Source organism: Puma concolor, chromosome B3 (assembly GCF_028749965.1).
Source record: "Puma concolor isolate L17-30 chromosome B3, mPumCon1.1.hap2, whole genome shotgun sequence".
NCBI lineage: Eukaryota > Metazoa > Chordata > Mammalia > Carnivora > Felidae > Puma > Puma concolor.
Window position 1 is genome coordinate 139,667,312 of NC_141672.1, and position 22,907 is coordinate 139,690,218.

General features: G+C 44.3%; 1 protein-coding gene and 1 long non-coding RNA gene across 12 annotated transcripts in view; one reads left to right on the top strand and one right to left on the bottom strand.

The window, feature by feature from the left end:
• Nucleotides 1-22,907, top strand: part of AKAP13 (A-kinase anchoring protein 13) — a 335,610-nt gene that overhangs the window by 183,286 nt on the left and 129,417 nt on the right. For all 10 annotated transcript variants that reach the window (XM_086711495.1, XM_086711489.1, XM_086711487.1 and 7 more), the window contains one exon: nucleotides 1,087-1,220. In XM_086711495.1, the coding sequence (XP_086567621.1) occupies nucleotides 1,087-1,220 (134 nt within the window). The remainder of the gene's footprint in view (nucleotides 1-1,086; nucleotides 1,221-22,907) is intronic.
• LOC147580430 (uncharacterized) lies at nucleotides 626-15,072 on the bottom strand. Of its 2 annotated transcripts, none has more exons than XR_015252899.1 (3): nucleotides 14,983-15,072; nucleotides 2,929-3,059; nucleotides 626-2,839 (listed from the first exon to the last, which is right to left on the bottom strand). It is a non-coding gene; the product is annotated as an uncharacterized LOC147580430 (long non-coding RNA). The 2 variants fall into 2 exon arrangements; XR_015252900.1 differs by lacking the exon at nucleotides 14,983-15,072 and adding an exon at nucleotides 3,357-3,784.

Sequence of the window (22,907 nt, forward strand, 5' to 3'; positions counted from 1 at the left end):
TCAAAGCATGAATTTGCCTCAGACGTTCATTTTATCAGTTCCTTCCTGTATTTGCTTGACCATGTGGTGGTCAGGTAACAAAAACCATGACAGCTTGGTCTGGTGAACATAATTCTAAAGAAAATGTATAAAAACATTTTCTTTACAAAAAGGAATTCCAGGGCTCCTGGAGGCTCAGGTGGTTGAGTGCCTGACTCCTGGTTTCAGCTCAGGTCATGAGCCCCGCGTCAGGCTCCGTGCTGAGCATGGAGCCTGCTTGGGATTCTCTCTCTGTCCCTCTCTCCCCCTCTCCCCCCTCTCCCCCACACTCTCAAAAATAAAATAAAATTAAAAAGAAAAAAAAAGGAATTCGTTGGGGCACCCTGGCTGGCTTGGTGGAGCATGCAACTCTTGATCTCAATGTCATGAGTTCAAGCCCCACGTTGGGTGTGGAGATTACTTAAAAATAAAAATCTTAAAAAAAAAAAAAAAGGTGGCGGGGAGAGAGAATTCCTTGTTTGTGATTATGTTTTGGTTTAGGGAGAAATAAAATTAAAACAAAATGTAATTTACCAGAACACTTCAGTCTTGTCCCTTGCAGTGATGGATAGATGAGAGTGTGCAAGTATGTTTTTAAAGAAAGTCAGACCCTTCTTAAAGGCTTTATCTCATTCCCAGCAGGTCTTTCCTCTTTGTGCTGTGCAAACATAAACATCTTGGTCTCTTTGATGGTGATCAAGATGGACTACCTGGCTGTAGCTATTCATCTGTTTCCTTGAAGCTTGTGAATGTCCTTTTCCACATGCAGTCAGTACATACTCGAGATCTGTGAGGAAAAGCCCATAGTGAAAATGGAAGTTGAGTAGACGTCGAACTGGATGTCGCCTTAGCCGCAAACCCCTACAGAGGCCAGGGGAAAACCGAACAACCCTGTGATAAAGGACTAGCTCAGCACGGGGTCCGAAATGACACCAGCTCCACTTGAATACTTCCCTGTGTAACGCAAAAGCAAACAAAACACGTGAAGCCTGCAGCGAGTTGTGTACACAGTAAGACAACGGGATTTGATTTTTCAGATGTGCTTTGTAACCCCCTTCTTCTCTTCAGAAATGCCAGACCTGAAAGCTGCCGACGAAGTGGATTTTCGGAGTAATGGGAGGACGGGCGTGGCCTCTGCAGAGGTGGCCGTGGGAGACATGGCCACCACAGCAGAGATGAAACCAGGCCTAAAGACCCAGGCGGTAAGTGGCATTAAGTCTGTGTAAGCACAAAATGTGTTTAGCTTGGTCTGTTGTGTCTGATTTATAGCCTTTTGTTTGTTTGGGCAACGCTTGTATTTTTTTAAACAACGGTATTTCCCCCTTTTCTCTTGTTCCATCACGTATAAATGTGGGTGTGTTGCTGCAGTTCAGCTGTCGTAGACCGTGGGCGCTGCACCGCGTAGCTGTGGGGAGTGGGCCCTTCTCCGTGGGTCCCTTGGCGATGGTAACCAACAAGATTTTCCCTGAGCACAGGACTTTGGCTTGTCATCACGTTGAACATGTCACAAAATGAGAATTCCCACAGAACGGGCTCTAGTAACCCTTCTTAAACCTGATTCTTCTTTCTTGGTACAGAAAACTGAGAGCAGAAATGAGATTTTAACTTCCAGTTCTCTACTAGCTGTCTAAAATGTGTAGCAGGTCATTTTTAGCGACCAAAAAAATAAATCGGTTCAGTAGCTTTTTTCATAGCAGCTTCATTGAGCTATAATTCCCGTACCATAAAATCCACCCGCACAGGTACACGGCTTCGTCGTTTTCAGTATGTTTCAGAGCTGTGCAGCGGTGACCACGGTCCGTGGTAGCGGCCCAGCACCATCAGCCCATCCCGCCCCACCCTCCGGGGGTCCCTCATCTCCCGCCTGTTGCTGTGCGTCTGCCCATTCTAGAACCTCACGTACGTGGAATAACATGGAACGCTGAGCTCTTTGACAACTGGCTTCTCTGACTCAGCTTCCTGTTTCAAGGTTGAACCGTGTTGTCACATCGATTAGTATTTTGTTTCTTCTCATTGCCAACTCCCATTCCGTCCTATGGATGTTCCACATCTTGTGCTTGTCTCCACTTCTCGGCTGTCATGGATGATACTGCCGGGAACATTTGTGTACGAGTTTGTGTGGATGTATGTTTTCATGTGCCCAGTAGCGGATTTGCTGCATCACTGGTAATTTGATGTTTAATATTCAGTGAGTGTTCAGAAATGTTTTTCTTCAGGGTCTTGAGCTTCTTTCTGTTTTTGTTTAAAGCTATTAACTTAAAACGAGGGAACAAACTTGTTGAGAGAAACCGTGCTCTAAACCTTAGAGTCCCTACTGGTTAATTAATTTTTTTGTAATGTTTATTTATCTTTTGAGAGAGAGAGAGAGAAAGAAAGAGCACGAGTGGTGGAGGGGCAGAGAGAGAGGGAGACCCAGAATCTGAAGCAGGCCCCGGGCTCTGAGGTGTCCGCACAGATCCCGACGTGGAGCTTGAACTCACTGACCGAGATCATGACCTGAGCCACGTTACTGGACTAAATCATATTTCCCCTTAGAAAATCCATCATCTTTGTCTAGACGTGACAGTCCCCGTCTCTGCTCTTCACAGAGGTCTAAATGGTGTTTTTCCTTAGTTACCCCAGCAGGTAAACAGCACACTGTACCCTCCCAGACTATTTCAAGTGTATGAGCCGTGATAAACAAGCTTCATTTTATTGGAGTACAGGGGTAGGGAGGTGCGGACTCTTCTAGCGCACTCCCTTTTACAGATAATATTTGTGACTAATGCCTGGGCGGCTGCTTGTAGAGCAGGCATTATTCAGACCGATGCTGCTCTTGCCCCTAGGGAAAGAAGAGAGAACACACCCTGCATGGGTACACGTGTGTCTTTGTTTCCAGAAGCCCCTAAAACAGGGAAGGAACAAACTCACATCCTTGAATTCAAATGCCCGTCTCGGTCTTCCGTGTGAACACAGTAGTGACGACCGTCATGGAAGACAGCTTGCCGCTCGCCCACACTCTGCCCTCCCGTGCGGCTGGCTCTGTCCTCGTTGTATCTTGTCTGTTAGAAAGGAGGAAACAAAATGGTCCTTTTTTTTTTTTTTTTTTTTAACTTCCTCCTCCCGTCCTTCCCTCCTCCCGTCCTTCTCTCCTCCCTTCCCGCTCTCCTCCCGTCCTGCTCTCCTCTCTTCTCGTTTTTCCTCTGGTTTTAAGAGTTGAGAGAGAGCATACTCCTCTGGTTGGTCAGCATGTCTCATTTTCCAGATAAGAGACTAAGGACCTCCGAGAGGTCTCATGCCCAGCCCAAGGTCGGACCCAGCCAGAATAAGAGCAAGGAGTGCGATTTCCAACCCAGGACCTCGACAGCAGGGTGGCCTCCCAGCTGACTGTCCCAGGCTCTACGACCAGCAGCTTCCGAGGGGCATCCGTAGGTCGGAAGCATGTAATGTGTGTGTTGCTTGGGAACACCTCGGCCTCGTGTGCCGTCTGCCTCCACTGCGTACAGTTGGAGAAAGAGTATGTTAACGGATCTTCGGGTCTGGAAGGTTTTCAGGTCGAGTAAGTGTGTTCCGAGCAGTGTGGGAATGAGGTGACATCTGACCGCTTGGCTCTCTTCCCTGTTGCTCTGCAGCGCGGGCCCTGTTTGCTGTGACTTGGTAGGATAGAGCGTGAACACACACTTCAGTTTTGCCTGTGTCTCCTTTTCTCTTTTTTTCTGCCATTTAACTCTTCATATACTACGTTCACTGTGTAGGTTTTCAGTGAGTCAGGAGGGACGTCCACAAGGGTTTTTGTTTTTTTTTTTTTTTTTTTTAAAAAAGATCATATTTTAAGGCTTTGGGGGACAGGCAGTGTCACGCTAGTCAACTTTGCTGTTTTACTGTTATGTAAACAAGAGTGTGACTGTGTTCCAATAAAACTTGATATATAGACTTCCCATAATGTCCGGGTCATGAAATACTTCTTTCTGAGGAATTTTTTGTTGATCATTTAAAAATGTAAAGCCAACTCCTAAGATTTTTCGTGGGCTAAACAAAAACAGGCAGTGGGCCCCTGGCCTGAAGAGTATTGTACACCAGTGGATGAATAGAAGGAGAAAGCAAGTCTACTTGTTTTATTTTCCACACTGTTTTTTTGTTTTGTTTTGTTTTGTGGTGGAAACTCTAGTTATCAGACTGCATGTTGGGAGGCAGGGAGTTCCAGTTCTCGGTGTCTCCTGAAGTACCTTTTTGACTTCGTGTCTCCAGAGCTTGGCTTCCTTACCTGTCTATCTTCTGGCCTTACCCCGTGGACTCTGTGTTTGTGGTCTGCAAAGGGTTACTTCTCACCCCGAAAGAGTGAACTTGAGATTGAACAGGGTGGGGTGGCATTAGTTTAATATTATTTAATCCCATCCCTTCTGACGCATGCCCAGTCTGCGTGTTGGCCTTGGGAATGGGCCAGTCGTTGCCTCACTGAATTACCGTTTCACTGAATCATCCTCTTCCAGTTGTAAAAGAATTTATGTATCCAAAGCTCGGCTACTGTCTTGAATGCTTAGAACGGTGGTGTATTTACTGCAGTTTTCTAGTAAATGTACATAAAGAATCCATTTTTAAGTTCTTCTAGGGATCTTCCTGTTTTGTAACTTTCTCTAAGCACATGACTGTCAGCACATAGGGGCCTCTGTCGGTGACACTACCAAATATTTAAAGAATTTTTCGTTCCTAAACTGGCTTGACCACTGTGCTGTGAACAAACCCTTACTTTCGAGGTCAGTAAAGCTTAAAATCACCATTTATAAAAGAATTCATCGCTATCAAGTTGGACGCTTCTCTTCTCGGAGGAACCACAGGTATGTGCCAGATGCTGCTGGCTTCTCACTAAGATAGATGGTCCTAAGAGATACTTCTTTACTGGGTTGAAAATCGTTCACAGCTTAGGGACCAAGTCATTTGCTTAGATGTACTGTTCCCACCAGTCACTTTATCGGCATTTTGTGGTTGTGATTTGTTATGAAATATTGTCAAAGCTTTAATACTAGTCACAATTCAGTACTCCAGGTTAACTCCTCTTACATACATTACTGGTTTCAAGGTTCTCAGGTGACCTTTTGTTGCCTTCTTTATTCCCCGCTCACTGAGTTAATAAATGTTAAGCACTTAGAACAGGGCCTGGCCCACACAAAGTACAGCTTGGCATTATTATAATTTCAACACTTCAGATTCCAGTATGCTCTTATTTAAGTAATCATTGGCATATGGTGGCTCCTAAAACAACAAAGACTCCATTTCTGCTTTGTGATTAGTGTTCTGAAACGCTTCAGAAAGAGCGTCAGACATCAGTTTGAGTTGGGAGATGTGGAGCTTGTTGTAGCTCTGAGACCCTCAGAATTTGAATGGACCTTAAAGATTATCCGAAGTCCAACATATTTGCTTTATAGGAGAAGATGGTTTCAGGACGGTTAAGTGACTTGCCTTATTTCACAACAAGTTAACTTTGTAAGTGTCAGTAGAACCTTACTTCTATGTTAATAATGTTTCTACTATTCTGTGGTTTCCAGAAGAGTCAAACTTAGGTTATATACTTTTCAGGAGTCCAGTTCACCTGGGTGGACTTTTGCCTTCTAAACAAGTACCCCCCCCCCCCCCCCCAGAATGGTGCTCGCATTCGCCAAGACTCTAAAACCATCACATTATACTACTGGGTCTTCAGTGATGGTTGGAGAAATTCCTTTGGCCATTTTAGGACCTAAGCTGAGTCACTTTAAAATAAATCTCCTGTTCTTGTTACAGTCTGTTAGCTGCAGCTAAGTATCACTAACATAGTGTTTGTCCAAAGAGTTGGCTGTTGGTGCAGAAATTACTAAGATTTTCCAAGATCTGCCTTCTATTTCCTAAAGAATGATATGACTAGGTATAGAGATGACATTGAATACCTAAGTGCAGAATGGGAAGCCTTCTGGGACCATTCTGTTTGACAATCTGCTCTGTGGTGGTCAGGGTAGAATTCTGACTACTGCTCCCTGGCCCTGTGCCACAGACCGGCACATCTTATAGGAATCTCTGCCCTTCAGTATGTGGCCAGGTTCGTTAGGAAGGAACTTCTTTCCCTGGGGTGTCTGTTCATTGAGGTATCTCTGTAATAATTCATTTTCCAAATGCTCATTGCATCAGCTTATTAGCCATTCGGAACAGTTAATTCATCAGGCCAATATACCTTGTCAGCATGCCCATGGTCCTAGCAGCCAAACACTCCAGAACAAATATGGTCAAGTGCAACTATAAAAACCCATATGTTGGGTATTAGGTTACTGGGAAAGTCTACTCTTCATTTAACACACGGGCCCCAATCAAGAAAGCAGTTTATATCAGAACCATCCTCCCATTTTTAATAACAGCACAGTGAAATATCACATTAACTGCATTTCCATTCTTAATTATTTTTACAACAATATTGATATTTGTTTCTTCAGGATTCTGGTTAAGGGCAATGTTGGATGGTTTCTGGTTAGAATCTTCTTGAATTCTCTCTCTACTTCTGCTATTTTTAATGGAACACAATGTTTTCTTTCTCTTGTCTCAAGGGGGCGAGCTTGCATTTCCGTCTCTAGTCCAGGAGTCTGGTTAAAAGCTTTTGCTTCATGTGGCTGGCTGGTCACAGCCTTCGTGCTCAGCCGCTGTAGGAAAATATGGCAGCTCTCAGGCCGTTTGCTAACTAACTGGACAAGCCATAACACTGACACTCAAGATGGCGTACACACCCTACCCTCTTATTTAAGTTTTCAGTTTCAAGAAAGGTCCTTTTAATGGTGTCTCTGCTATCATATTTACATATATAGTTTTGTGGTATATCACCTAGGGAAAGGCAAATTGGCCTCTTTACGAGACGCCAATAAGTCTTCTGTGCATGTATTTGGCATTTAAGAGAGCCAGGCCCCCCTAATTATCCCTTTTGGGTCTGGCGCTAGAGCTGGCCCCAACCACAGGAAAACTTGCTCCTCAGCTTTTTCATACAAATTTTTTGGAGATATTCTTTCTCCGTGTCTCCTCTGAAATGGAGCATTTCCAGGAAATTCTGCAAATACTCTTCTGGAGTAGATAGTTGCCAAAAAGAAGTGCCTCGAAGAACCACAGGTTCAGGTTGTAAAGTCAGAAGTTGAAAAAATATAACCTTAGTATAAAAATATCTGTAGGTGATATGTGTAAGGGTGTAACGTAATGATCCCACCGTAGGTTTTGAAGGGACCTTGAGCAAGTTCTTTAATTTATCTGGCCTATTTTCTCCCTTGTTGTAATCGTTAGGAACTCTCTGAAGTTTCTTCCAGCTCTTAATTCTTGACCAGTTGGTCAGATGTTGGGACGTAAATCTAATGTGTTGGACCAAAAGGACAATCACAGGGACTTTTTTTTTGTTAATTGAAATATAGTTGACATGCAACGTTACTTTAGTTTCAGGTGTACAACACAGTGAGCAGACAACTCTGTGTGTTGGACCGTATGAGGGACTTTTTTGAAATCACATTTATTTGATAGCCAGATTCTTAACTATTCATTTTCTCCTTAAATGGTTTTCAAGATGTTTTGCTCTGGAGCCTTATATTAATAATCTAATTTTTTCCCCTCACAGAACTGCTTAAACATAGGTCATACATATATTTTGAAGGAGGTATGTGTGCCTTTTAATCTTCTGTTGAGACAAAAGAACCAAACCTGATTCCTAGCACTCTGTTGGCCCGTTTCTTACACTCCTCATCCCACTCTTGTTCATTCTTATCTCATTATTTTGACAGTCAAGGATAGTAGCCAAGCATAATGGAAAGTTTATGGAGCCAGATAAACCAAAGTTTTAATCCCAGTTCTGCAACTTGATCTGCCGCTTTGATCTGCTTGTTTAGAGGCTCAGATCCCTCATCTATAAATTTGGGATGATGATGCCCACTTTAAGAATTATTTGTACTAACTAGGGTTAGTTTAGTGTGTAGCATGTGATAGGCATTTTATATGTAGTGGATGTAATTCTAATCCCATTTTATACTAAGAATTATCAGACCCACTCTTAACACTGTGGATGAATGACTTTAGATAGGTGTTGGTTAAAATGGTCTTGGAAGAAATGACTAATTCTGTCAGGCCATGATGGTAGATTATCATGCCACCTGGTGTTCATGTGACGGGGGGTGCCCTAATTTATTCAGTGCTTGATTCAGCACACGTTCACTGAACTCTGTGGTAGGCCTTAGAGACGCTAACATGAAAACAGGTCAGCCTGCACCCAGAGACCCCTCTTCCAGGGGAAGAGACACTACTCTGCATCTCATTTACTGGTTTGCTAAGTGTTAAACATAGACTTGCTTGTGGATAGATATCTTCCATTGAGCTAGGTGATAGATTCTGTCCAGGCTCCTGTGTGCACCCTGGGGGAAGGGAAGTTTCTAAAGAATTGTGTGCTGTTTTTACAGGGTTTACCTCAAGTGGCTTTCCAGGTTTCATTTTTAAAAGCTGATTGTGAGGGGCGCCTGGGTGGTGGCTCAGTTGGTTGGGCGGCTGACTTCAGCTTAGGTCATGATCTCATGGTCTGTGGGTTCAGGCCCCACATTGGGCTCTGTGCTGACAGCTTAGAGCCTGGAGCCTGCTTCGGGTTCTGTGTCTCCCTCTCTCTCTGCCCCTCCCCTGCTTGCTCTCTGTCTCTCTTAAAAATAATAAACATTAAAAAAAAATTTTTTAAGCTCATTGTGAGAGTGAAGATACATACATACTGTCAGAAACACAAACTTGGCTGTACCTATTATTTCTTTAAAAAATTTTTTTAATGTCTGTTTATGTTCAAGAGAGACAGAGTGCAGGCAGGGGAGGGGCAGAGAGAGAGGGAGACACAGGCTCTGAGCCGTTAGCACAAAGCCCAACGCAGAGCTCAAACCCACGGACTATGAGATCATGACCTGAGCCAAAATCAGATGCTTAACCGACTGAGCCAGGTGCCCCTGTACCCATGATTTGTACCAGTAGACTTGGAAGGGCCACCATGAGGTTGCCTTAGAAAAATACTGTATTGCTTTTGATCCTAAGTTCTGTGTTCGGTTTACTGACATAAACATGGCTTTATGGCTGCTTGTTTTTGCCTCTCAAAAAAGGAAACTTTCTTAGTGGAAAAACTAAAGAATGTCATTTGATTTGTGAAGAAAGGCCTAATGTCCTCAGGGATCTACATGACTGGGAAAGACACAGATTTCTCATATTAGGTTTTGATTATGTATTTTAAGAAGGTGCCTGGTGAGGTCTTACCCTGGCTGGCCACCATAAGAGTAAAGGGACACACTGTATTTGGACTTGTTTACTTTATCCAAGAAAGGTTTCAGAAGTACTGATTTCTATTTCTGACGGCTCAATTTGGGGATATAGCCTGTGGCTTTGATTTCATTCATTTAGCAGACATTAAATGAACGCCTTCCCCTTTCAAGGTATTGAATCAAGTATCTAGGGAATTTTTTGGAAGTTAAATACTGTCTCTGCTTCTGATTTCTTTAAATAGAGCAGGCTTGCACAGACGTAATCACGATATGTGAATACACTATGTGAGATCTGCCATAGGAACCATTAATGTGCTTTGGGTGTTCACAGAGAAATGACTTCTTGAGAAGTGCTTGTGTGACATATAGTAGGGTTTCCTTGGTAATAACCATGATGTAACACATGTGGTATAAATATTCATTGGAAAGAATAGGGATAGATTGAGGGAGCCTTTGATGTGCTTTCCAGCCTTAAACAGCCAGTTCTGTTTGCTTTCGCTATGTACTTGGCCCTTAGAGCATAGAATTGCCCAAGAATTGCCAGAAACGCCCCAATTTGCAAGGTAACTGTGACCTGGCAGTACTCCAGGTTAAAAAAAGTCCCATTAGGAAACTGAGAAAAGTAACATTTACCAAGTATGAAGAACAGAAGTGTTTGGTAGTATGTGAACCATATGGGAATTTAAAAGAGTGGTACCTTTGTGTAAATATTTCCATTCAACCAGCGTCAATCTGTATTTTTTCCCTCCTTGCCTCTTTCATTTTATGCAGTGACCCAGGCATTTTGCTTCCCATCTGAGAGCCACCCCCCCAAAGCCCTGTCACCACTTGTGGATCTAGAGGGTCATTGTGACGTGGTCTTAAGTGTTCCCCCAGTGTCATGTAGGTAGTCTTCCGAGAAAGTGTTTGTTGACAATGCCTTCCATGACACTCAGATGAGCATATTCAAAATATCCTGAATTGAAGCCTCACTCAGAAGTCAGAGTGAGTGAGAATATTTATTATGTGGATCATTACCTGTAGCCGGCATTCTATCCTGACTGGGTCATCAGGGTCATCAAGAGTGACCTATATTTAAGAGTTTTGAAAGCCTGCTCCCTCTGGGGTTGGAGTTTGGGGTTGAACTGAGGCAGAGGCATAAAACCAATTTTTTTGTGTGGATGGTTCTTGGATTTCTGTTGAAGATAGTTGCAGAAGATGGTTTCTGAAAGTATTTGAACAAACAGGAGGAATCATTGGAATAAATGTATAGCTTCCCAATGTGGATGCCATGGAAAGTATTTGGACGTATGAATTGGACTTTGAGCTTTCATTTACTTGAGATGTGTACCCATAACATTCGTGTGTGTTTCTTTTACCGCATTGAATATGAGCTACCTTGTGAGCTGCATAGCATCTGGGAAACTTTTGCTTAACCCCTTCCTGGAGACAGTTAAAAAAAAAAAGGAAGGGGAGATAATTAGTAAAAAAAAAAAAAAATGTGAATTATTCTATTATTTGGAATATTTTTGAAGACAGATAAATCACTAGGAAAATGTACTTGGGTTGGGATGTTGTCCCCCCCCCCCCCCCCCACACACACACCTTGGTTTGTTTGTAGAAATACAGAGCCAGGAAATCGTAAGATTTATAATGAAGCCAGTTAAAGGTCTCTTCTCTTTTCAGTCCAGATTCTCTAACTACAGGAATCCAGAATCTTCCAGAAATAATTGTTCTCATTATAGAATACTTAGTGTAGGGAGGAATTATCATCTCTGTCATGCAGTCTGTACCCTTTAATTTGCAAGGAGGGAACTTGAGCCTAGGGCACTCCCGGGCCTGCCGTTGTCTGCTGGTTAGGGCCAGGGCTCGGCCCGAGGATCCAGAACCCTGGAGTCAGTCTTGTGATGGCCCAGCCTCTCCTCCTTGCCCACCTCTGCCTCAGATATCATCAGTTTGTGTCACTGCAGTCAGCTCCTCCGTGTCACACCAAAAGCCCAGGCCCCATGCGCACCTCTCCTGTGTTCCTGCTGACTCCCAGGCCCATGCTCACTCTGCTGTGGAAACCCCGTGCACAGTGACGCCTTTACTGATCACTGACCCTCTTCTGTCTCACTGGGTCTTGTTTGCCCCGCCCTTACACCAGGAGAAATTACCGCAGGGCACATGTGATTCGTGTGCTGTGACTAACAGGCTGTGTGCACCTGCTGCACTGAGGGGCCCCGCAGCATCCCCTCAGCAGACTGCCATCCCCTGTCGATTGTTGGGTGTGTGTAGCTGGGCCTCGTGCGGGTCATGAAGTAGGGTGAGCGAGACAGGTCTGAGCATCCTGCCTCCTTGCTGCCTTCTTTCCAGAGCGTGGCATCCTTGCTGCCTTCTCCTTTCTAGAGTGTGGCCTCTTTATACGTTCTATATGCCTGTCCTGGGTTAGCTTCCCTGAAAACCATCCTCTACCGAGGGGGGGAGGCCTTCAGTTCCAAATGAGCCCACATGAGTCATTTAGGAGTCGAGTTTGTTTAATGACGTTTTCTGGCAATCCCACAGGAGATGGGTGACTTGGAAAAGGAGGAAGTTTATGCCTGCCACACCCTTCGCTAGGGATACATCCCGGTCCCTGGAGAAAGGATCCCCTTTCCAGTGCCCTTCAGCTCTCTTGTTTCTATGGAAATCATAACTTCTGGAACATGTGCTTGTGCTCTGTTTTGTTTCTGACATCATCAGTTTATTTCTTTGCCATTCTTCCCCATTATTTTGCCACCAGAAACCCTATCGTACTCATCATTTTCCCCATTGAATCATCTACAAGCTAAGTTTTTTTTTTATGCCGGGGGCCTGGGGACAGAGTGGGTTGGCATCGGGCCTCTCCCTGCTGTGCCGGGCTAGTGGCAGAGACGGCAGACGAAGAGCCAGTGGCCCCACCTCAGCTTTACATCCTCATGAGGTTGGAGCAGGGCCTGGACCAGTCTGGAGGCGAGAGCGACAGGGAGCGCTGAGGCCCACGTGCTGTGTGATCTCTACTTCGTGGGCAGCAGGGCCTTCATTCTATGAGGCTCGGGAGATTTTCCTCTCATTCCAGCCCTGTGAGGCCAGGGACGATGGGAAGCCACAGACTGGCTTGTCAGCAGGGAAGCACAGAGAGTGCATGTGCGAGCACGCGCGTGCGCACACACACGCACCAGTTCCTTGCTGTAAACATTTGTAACAAAGATTCCATCATGAATTATGCCATTAGAATGTAGTCCTTTCCTATAAGAGTTACTGTTCTGCATTTCCAAAACTAAATTGAGGCTGTAATTTGCAGACTTCTGTTTGTGTGCTGAACCTTGTCGTGGAAACGGGCGTGGGGGGCGTGATGGGCAAAATGAGTAAGATCCACCCCCATCCCACAAGAAGCTCGTTGGGAGAGATGAAGGAGTGAAGTGGGAGCAGACACCTGGGTCCTGGGAACTCCAGGAAGGGGTAGTCTGTTGTGTAGGTCTGTCCACACCAGAGAAGAGTGATCTATTATGTAGGCCTGTCTACACCAGAGGCCCCTCTGCTGTTCACTTTTGGTGGCGTTAAGTGGCCCCCTGCTGTCATGTTTCACCCCCCGGGATTTTCCCCTGTTGACAGCGTTGCTGGCCTTTAAGTAGGGAGCCAGCCTTTTCACCCCAGTTCCAGAAAGTGATGCATGTGTCTCGATTGTTGGCCACAGAACAGTTCCTGTCCCTGTCTCCAGCACACACAGCACAATAGACTGTGTTCCTTCTTAGGAGTCATTAGGTTCCCTAATGGGATGATCTCAAGGAGGAAAATAGAGCTCCGGCCCTCCTCCCTCATTAGTGCTGAGACCTGGTGCTGTGTCTGCTTCACATCAAACTCAGTGGGTTGTTTTCCTCCGTGTCTGAGACTGTTCTTTCCTCCTTGAGTCAGGAAAAGGGCTTAAATCCTGGCTTCCCCATTAAAAGGAGTAGTTGCCAGCTGTGAGAAGAGGTATTTCCAGACTGGCATAGAATGTAACATGGACAGTGCTCTGAGGTTTGCTTTTGAAGTCAAAGGGTGTGACCTGTAGGCCTTGGGAAGAGCTGTCGCTCGCATAGCCCGCCCCCACCCCCCACCTCACAGGCCTCTGCGATACAGGAGTGCTGATGCATAGGGACACTTGTACCCCGACGTTTACAGCAGCACTTTCAACAATAGCCAAATTATGGAAAGAGCCTAAATGTCCATCAACTGATGAATGGATAAAGAAGATGTGGTTTTATATACACAATGGAATAGTACTTGGCAATGAGAAAGAATGAAATCCTGCCATTTGCAGCAACATGGATGGAACTGGAGGGTATTATGCTGGGTGAAATAAGTCAGTCAGAGAAAGACAGATACCTTATGTTTTCACTCATATGTGGATCTTGAGAAACTTAACAGAAGACCATGGGGGGAGGGAAGGGGAAAAAATAGTTGCAAACAGAGAGGGAGAGACTCTTAAATATAGAGAACAAACCCGAGGGTGGATGTGGAGGGTGCAGCAGAGAGGGGAACATGGGTGATGGGCATCGAGGAGGACACTTGTTGGGATGAGCACTGGGTGTTGTATGGAAGCGATGAATCACGGGACTCTACTCCCAAAAACCAAGAGCATACTTGACAACACTGTATGTTAGCCAATTTGACAATAAATTATATTAAAAAATAAAAAAAAATTTTTTAAGTAATAAAATAAAATAAATTAGCTGATGTGAGAAGTTGCTGGGATCCTTCTTCCTCAAGGCTAGTCAGTGGGAACTTGCGGCAGGAAGGAGGGGGTCGGGGGTAGCAGAAAGGAAAGGGAAGGTGAAGGAGAGCCTCACGTGGGGATTGGGGAAACATCAGTCTCCTGACAGCAAATACAACTGACCGAGCTCTACAGGCTGGAAACGGGACCACAGCTGTCTGATGCTTGTAGCAGTTGTTCCTGTAACTTCTTGTAATTGATCAGCCCAGCATAGAGTGGGGGAGGTGGGGATATAAAATGAGATTTTAATAAGAGAAGAGGAAAAAAAAGGCTTAGCTTAGCTGACTCTTCTTCCTCTCAAAAGGATTTTGTCACATAACCAACTAATTTAGTCTAATGAAGGGAGATAATTGTACGAATCTATGAATAAGTAAAAAGTGGGAATTGTCCAAGATTTTTAAAAGCAAGGCTCTTTTAGATGTGCACAGTTACAGGAAATTTCAACAGCTGCTCTAAGTATGGGCGCTTCGGGCCATCTTGAATGTAAGAGACAGGACTTTAAATATCAGCATCTGTTTCCACAAAACAAATGTTCCTTTAGGGAGTTTTTTCTAATAAACAAATAGTAATTAAAACATTTGACCACTGCATGACATCCATCTGTTTTACATTTTAACAAGGTGACCTTTCCAAAGGAATATCTACCCCCCCCCCCCCCAAAAAAAAAAAAACCCTGTATATTCTGATGAGCAAAGGGAGTAGCTGAACTGAGAGACAGGTCAGCTTTGGCAGAGTGAGAAAATTGTGTGAAGTCTTCTACCACATTTTTAACTTCCATTCCCTAAAATTGTGGCTCGTGGTTCCTCACATCACTTGCCCCAGCACAGAAGACCACCTCATAATTAGGTTAGAACATTTCCTCTCCGTGAAACCTTTGACAAGTGCATCTTTTTGGAATGGCACAGTTTTCAGCAGCTGGAGGGAAAGCCTTAAGTGTGGTAGCTCTGATTTGGAAATCTCTGCTCTACTAGATCTCTAAACCACCTGTGCATCCGGCTGGCTTCTGAAACCCCGGGCACAATTTGTCTTCCCATTGACATCTCAGGATTACGATGGTATCTTTGACTGTTAGGTGATAAAGATGTACATCAGCGGGCACTAGTCATGCTACTCATACAGGAACTGGTGTTAAGGAGTTACTCATGTCGGTTTACCTGTTGGTCATTTGCCCCTGGTCTCTCAAAAGTGGAAGGAGACCTATTCAGCCATATGGTCACCGAGGAAGTTCCTTCCCACTAAACCCCTTTGCACATAGATCATAAAGAACTTTATTCACCCTTCAGAAAACCATCTTTGCCTTTCATTCCTGCTGTAGTTACTCTTAATTCATCAGCTGCATTCAAAATATTATTGTTTGGCTTTCATACAGTCTCTTTAACTAGAAACCTTTCATCCCAGATTCACACCCCACCCCCACCCCAGGCCCCATTTTTTTCCTGTCAAATTTAACCTGTGGCATCAGACTCTGATTTAGAGGGTTCACGTCCTCCTCCTTGCTCACCTGGATTCGCTGGTTTCCTTACCACTAACTTCTTTCTACCTTATAAACCCAACAGTTCTTGAACTTTTGGGTCTCAAGGCTCCGTTACACTTTTAGGGGCGCCTGAGTGGCGCAGTCGGTTAAGCGTCCGACTTCAGCCAGGTCACGATCTCGCGGTCCGGTCCGGGAGTTCGAGCCCCGCGTCGGGCTCTGGGCTGATGGCTCAGAGCCTGGAGCCTGTTTCCGATTCTGTGTCTCCCTCTCTCTCTGCCCCTCCCCCATTCATGCTCTGTCTCTCTCTGTCCCAAAAAAAATAAATAAAAACGTTGAAAAAAAAAAAAAAGGCTCCGTTACACTTTTAAAAATTATTAGGAACTCCAAATACCTTTTGTTTACATGGGTTTTACCTACAAGTATTTGTCCCATTAGAAATTAAAACTGAGACATTTAAAAAGTATTAATTCATTTATAATAGTAACAAATCACTACTTTTTCATTTGAATAGCATATTTATGGAAAACAGCTTTTCAAAACAAAAACCAGATTAGAAGAGTGTCATTTTAATCTAATTGGTTTTAATCTAACTTCATTCAGTAGACAACAGTTTGATTCTCCTATCTCTTATGGATTTAATATGTTAGAATACAGTATTTTGGTTGAATTCTATAAAGAAAATCCAGTCTTTTAAAAGGGAGGAATATTGTAATTGCTTTCTCAGATGATTTGGTATTTTTACTTAATACCAAATCAGAATTGACAGACGATATGTTAAGAATTATTGGCAGTATGGAATCTGAGGTCCTGTCGTTGAGCTTTTTGTACTCGGGTACATTAAAATCCACTGGATCTTTCAGCCATGCAGGATTTTCTAACCTCCTGTATCAATCATTTGGAAAATACTGATTCATTGAGAAATAGCACCTCTTCCAAACGTTGAATGTTTTTTCATTTTCAGTCTCCAGAAAATCACATTTGTTAATATTACCACCAGTTTCATCAGAAATGGCTTCAAGTGCTGGTAAACTTGGCAAGTTCACAGTGGCAGATAGAAGTTTTCCAAAATTCTCATTTCCACTTGAAAGTCTGAATTTTATCATCAGCAGTAAACACTGCCAGCTGTTTCTCTGGAGAGACAGGTTCACTTAGTTCACTTCCAAGAAAATACCCAAGTTCTGAATAAGCATCATTCATTCATTTGCCAGTCTTTCTTTCAAGTAAAAATGTTGTTCCATGAAAAAAGTGGCTAGCTTAGCTCACTCCTTAAAACAGTTGCACAAGTGAATTTCCTCAAGATAACCACGCTACCTTGTATGCAGAGCATTTCTGTGTGCTTCCCATTTGTCACACAGAATATTAAAGAGATAAGCACCTCAGGATTGAAATCGAATGAAATTAATGTTTCCAGCTTCATCAAGGACATTCTACGTGGAAGTATTTTCTTTCCTCAAACTGAGTGTGTAGCGGTGAGGAACATAATGACCACGGGTTCACTGTGGTGACACCGTCTTGATTCATGCTAGGGCCATCAGCACAGATAATGAACATAGCAAAAGGGGCAAATAACCTATTAGCACCACGGTGAAAATAGTTTTGAGCCCACAGATGCCCTGAAAATGTCTCCGGGACCCTCAAGGTTTTTGTAGACCCCACCTTGAGGACCACTGCTCTAGCTTGCGTTCCAGATTCTTGCTGAAAGTAAATCAAGTTAGCTCTTCAGTTCTTAAACTTCATGGTCATGGAGCATACATGGCCCTCCGGGTCTGGTTCCTCAGGTCGCGTGTAGGGTCCCGTCAGCTCTTGCTGCTCCGACGTAGAATCCAGCGGCCAGCCTCACCAGACTTCTCTTTTCCGTGTCAGTCTGCTGCTGTGCTTGCTCATTGGTATCCTCTGCCGGCAGTGCACCTTTGGCATCCACCCAGGTGCTCTTTCTTTCTGGAAGACCCTTCTCAGACGTGCTGTGGGGTTGAATAGCGCACTGAACATGGGACGCTGCAACTGTGAGACGGACTGTGAGCCCTGCACGCCGCCACAGGGCGCACTCCGCTGCCCCTTACCCCTGCCCCTGCGTGGTGACCTGCCATGTCATCCCACACATGACAGGCACGACACAGTGTTGTGTGCGTGGCAAGCATCTTGAAGGAAAAGAAACACAGGAAGAACTTTAAGCAAGACTGATTTTTGCTTATTGGTGATGGTCTGTAATACTTCAGTGAACTTCACAGAAGAGTAGATTTACTCAATCCGTTTACTAACTTCTCTCCTTTGGGGCACCAGCAGTCTTAAGTAATCCCCTTTCTTTTAAAATGCTGTTTCCTATTTCCATAGCAAATGTATTGGAAGCTTTTAAGTTTTGTTGGTCGAGGTTGAGACACACTTAATCAGGATGGCAGGAGTTGCAACTAAAAATCAGGTGGAGGGAGTGCCTGGGGGCTCGGTCGGTTGAGCATCTGACTCTTGATTTCACTTCCGGTCATGATCTCAAGAGTGGTGTGATCGAGCCCCGTGTCAGGCTCCGTGCTGGGCGTGGAGCCTGCTTAGGATCCTCTCTCTCTCTCTCTCCCCCTCTCTCCCCCTCTCTCCCCCTCTCTCCCCCTCTCTCCCCCTCTCTCCCCCTCTCTCCCCCTCTCTCCCCCTCTCTCCCCCTCTCTCCCCCTCTCTCCCCCTCTCTCTCCCTTTCCCTCTCTCTCCCTTTCCCTCTCTCCCTCTCTCCCTCCCTCCCCCCCCCCGCCCCTGTCCCCTGCTCGCACACTCCTCTCTTTCAAATTAAGAAAAAAGGGGGGGCGCCTGGGTGGCTCAGTCGGTTAAGCGTCCGACTTCGGCTCAGGTCATGATCTCACGGTCCGTGAGTTCGAGCCCTGCGTCGGGCTCTGTGCTGATAGCTCAGAGCCTGGAGCCCGTTTCAGATTCTGTGTCTCCCTCTCTCTGACCCTCCCCCGTTCATGCTCTGTCTCTCTCTGTCTCAAAAATAAATAAACATTAAAAAAATTTAAAAAATAATAATAATAAAAACAAATAAAAAACAGGTGGAGAAAAGGAAGCTCCTCATTGATAACTCATTAATATGAGTATCTAGGGTTGAACCGAGAAAAGTGGTCCATCTTTCTATCTATGTAGAATTTGGATAATTGCCTTTGTAGTAAAACACAACAGATCGAAACTTCTTCAGGTTCATCAGTATGAGAATTAGAGGAGAGCCATTACAATTCAGACCTTGAAAAACTCCACTTGTATGAAAGAAAGATAAGAACAGTAAACCATGTTAAGTAATGCTGTGCTCTTTGGAAGACCACCAGTGCTTGTTCTTACAGCATCCCCACAGGACAGGCAGAAGAAACGCATTGTGATAGTTACACATGGCGAGTTGGAGGGACAGAGCAAAGGCCTCCTGTGTGTCCTGCACAGTGCTGGGAGCCCACAGAGCAGCCCTGATCATGCTTAAACCATCCCCACGGATAGCTTGATTTGTTAGGTGTATTGTCCTTGGCACAGCCACTGGCTAGTTAGTGCTGTGCAGTCTTCTGAGCCAGACACACACATTGAGCACATACATATGCACATCATTGAAGAGAGTACCAAATGCTTCCATGAACCTTAGTCTTTAATAATTCACCATTTTGTGCAGAGTATGTATGTGTGTGTGTGTGTGTGTGTGTATATGTATATATTATATATATAATTATATATAAATAATTTTTTTTAATGTTTATTTTTGAGAGAGGGGGAGGGAGAGTGTACGTGGAGGAGGGGCAGAGAGAGCGAGAGAGAGACAGAATCTGAAGCAGGCTTCAGCCTCTGAGCTGTTAGCGCAGAGACCAACGCTGGGGCTCAGACTCAGAACTGTGAGATCATGACCTGAGCCGAACTGGGACACTCAACTGACTGAACCACCCAGGCACCCCAGAATACATATTTTTTAAGTTTCATGGAGAACGTTTTTCTCTTTTCAAGGTTTATGTTGAAAGCATTCATATTAATTCCAGAAAGAGACATCTGCATATTTAGAAAGGCACTAGGTTATCAGTCTGTTGATAATTATGAACAAATAAAAGTCAGTGTGTGTTTAGTCAGATCTTCAGAATGCCCTTATGGGACTTACCTTAGCTGCAATTTAGATTTCAAAAAGCCATTGAGAGTAGACAGGGAAGTTCCTCCACTAGCTGGTTAGTTTCTGGCATGTCCTGTTTCTTGATAAGGTCTAACTACTCACACCATTTGTTTGTAGTGAGCAGAATAGATGCCTTTCTCTCATGCATATCTCCACATCAGAAATCCAGAGGGGATTTAAATTTATGACTAAAAGGAGCTTCTGAATCCAGATTGCCTGTACCGGTTTGATCCTCTGGGAAATGGGTTGCCTTGCCTGAAAGATCTTCAGACAGAGAGGTGGATATTTATTCACACAGGAACCATTTGTCGATTGCTAAGGCCAGGAATCTGTAGGAAATCCAAGAAACAGGAGGTGTCTTGCTCCAAGGGTCTTGGACAACAGGGACGTGGATTGCTGTGATCATCAATGGATGCTTTCAGTGTGGTGGGGCGCAGTCCTAATAGAGTCCGCTTTTTGACTGAGGTGCTTAGTGGAGGCATCACCATTGCGATCACATTGGAAGAAGTCAAAGACTTGTTTTGTATAAATGGGGAAGACGATGAGGGCAGGATCAAGGACACGGAGGGAGCCCAGTGAAAAGTTTAGTCTGAACACAAAACGGTAAGTTGACTTGTGTGACCTCAGAAGAGGAGTCTACGAGAAGAGACCAGCTCCTCTGGTCTTTTCTCCCAGAGTCACCTCTTAGAGCCAAACACTCTTTATCCCAGCGGGTCACACTGGTATTTCAGCCTGCTGGGTGGGGATTGTTCAGGGACACTGTAAGTTCAGCCCAAATTAGGCACTTGGGGATTGGCCAGGAAAAATCTATAAATATCTGTCTTTTCTTACTCCTTTCCCTTTGCCTCAGAGGAAGAACGTTTTTCTTTTTTTTTTTTTTTTTCTTTCTTTTTTTCCCCCAAGGCTAACTGTTTGGTGTAAGTTCCCAGCCCTATCTCGACCTTTTTCAAGAGCTGCTTCTCCATAAAACAGGGTGATATTCAGAAGTTCAATAGCTTCTTTGGCCTTCGCTTCTGGAGAAGCTACCTGCCTTTTCCACTTACCACAGAAAACAAGACTTTTCCCCTCTCTCTGTTTTCCTGTCTCAGGATACAAATATCTTCAGGGGGAACATGGTGATCTGATTCACAGGAAAGGTGTTTTGGTCTGTAATTTCTAATTTGAGTCAGAATATATCTGTGACTTGGTTTTGCCTTCCACCCCGCCCCCCCCCCCACCTTGTAGGCTGACTTAAATGCCTATTTTTTTTTATTTTTAAAATTTTTTTTTTCAACGTTTATTTATTTTTGGGACAGAGAGAGACAGCGCATGAACGGGGGAGGGGCAGAGAGAGAGGGAGACACAGAATCGGAAACAGGCTCCAGGCTCTGAGCCATCAGCCCAGAGCCTGACGCAGGGCTCGAACTCCCAGACCGCGAGATCATGACCTGGCTGAAGTCGGACGCTTAACCGACTGTGCCACCCAGGCGCCCCTTTTATTTTTTATTTTTTATAAATAAGGCAAAAATGTACTGGTGATAATAAAATAGTACAGCAGTTAACAGTACTCATGCTGCGGGCATATACAAAATACATGTACCAATTCATTTATTCCTCATAACGGCATTTTTCTTTCAGTGTTTGCTATGATTGGGTTTTACCCCATTTTACAGGTGAGGAGCTAAGGAACAGAAAGTTTCTATAGCTTGCCCAAGGCAGTCTGGCTGCAGTTTCGTCTTCTTGACCGATGTCCTGGAGAGTCACTGCACTACCCAGTGGGCCATCCCTTCCCTTCCTGTCATGTGTACTGTGGGGGACATCTCGGCCTGCATGGACTGAAGTCAAGGGCTGCCCCCGACCTCCAACCCAAAATGTGTTTCTGTGCTAACAGCTCTTCTGAAACAAATTCTTAAATTTCATCTGAGGTAGACAATTATGCTGTACTTCCTTAAAAATTTTCAGAACACCAAGGTATCTGTTCTAGCTAAATAAAATTATCAAGTGCAAGCTCCAAAGAGAAGACTGTAAATGAGCAAAACCAGATTTGTTCTTTTGGGAATAAGCAGATGCCAAAATTGACCTGGCAGTAGTGTTAAAGAGTAAGGTTTTTGGGGTTTTTTTTTCCTTGAAGGATTTTTTTTCTCTTTTCCCTTTGTTTTGTCTTTTGGACAGTTGATGAAAAGAGCAAGTTCTACCTCTCCATTTTTTGGGAAGGCATGACTGTCCAGTGGTGTGTGGTGGGATGAGGCAAGTCTTTCATGGGAAGCTGAATCACTTTTTGGCTTGTCTGACTGACTGTGTTAGGGCTGTTCTTTTTGCCATGAAGTGAAAAATAAGAGTAAGTTGAGTAACTTCCTAAAGTAATACATTTGCATTTTATGTGGGATTCGGAATTTTCCTGAGGGTATGGTTATTTTGAACATGAGTTTTCAAGTCTGACCAGGACTTTTAACCTTTCAGTTCAGAGAGTCTTTTAGACTACCCCCTTTTCTATATGTTAGCTCTGATTTAAAAAAAAAAAAAAAAATTTTGTTCTCCCATTTAAGCATTAAATCTGGCCAGCCATTGGAAAAGTCTGAGGATTATGACTGTAGTAATAAGTGAGTATGTGGTCAGTTAGTCATCTAGCCTCTGAGTATCTGGTGCCATTTTTGGCATTCTGCAAGAGAAACTGAAGGGCCTGTTGCCTTTAGGGAACTCAGCATCCACTTAGAGTCAAGGTACAGCATCAAGAGCAAGACAGGGCAGAACACTGTAGAGTGAATGTAACAGAGTTAAGGACCATCAAAGTACAAAGGACAGAGTTTTAAGGTGGTTAGAGTGGGCAGAGATTCCCTCATTAGGAAAGTAGGATTTGAGGGGTGGATTTTGGCTAAGGTGAAGAGACAAGGTAGGGAGTTTCATAGCCCACAACTGTTCCCAAGAGCCAGGGGCGTTGAGGTAGGAAGAACCACGTACTGGGGTGTCTGGGTGGCTCAATTGGTTAAGCATCTGACATCAGTTTAGGTCGTGATTTCACAGTTCATGAGTTCAAGCCCCACATCGGGCTCTGTACCGACAGCTCAGAGCCTGGAGCCTGCTTTATATTCTGTGTGTCCCTCTCTCTGTAACCCTCCCCCATTCATGCTATGTGTCTCTCTCAAAAATAAATTAACATTAAAAAAAAAAAAAAAGAACCATGTCCTGATTATAGAACATTGGGAGTTCAACGGTATGTCTACCTAGGGGAATAGTAGTGAATAAGACTGGCTAAGACCACGGAGACATCCATATGAGGAGACGAGGCTTGATGTGGCTAAAGACTTGTGTACGGTCTTCCTGAATTACAGCACAAGTCATACTGCT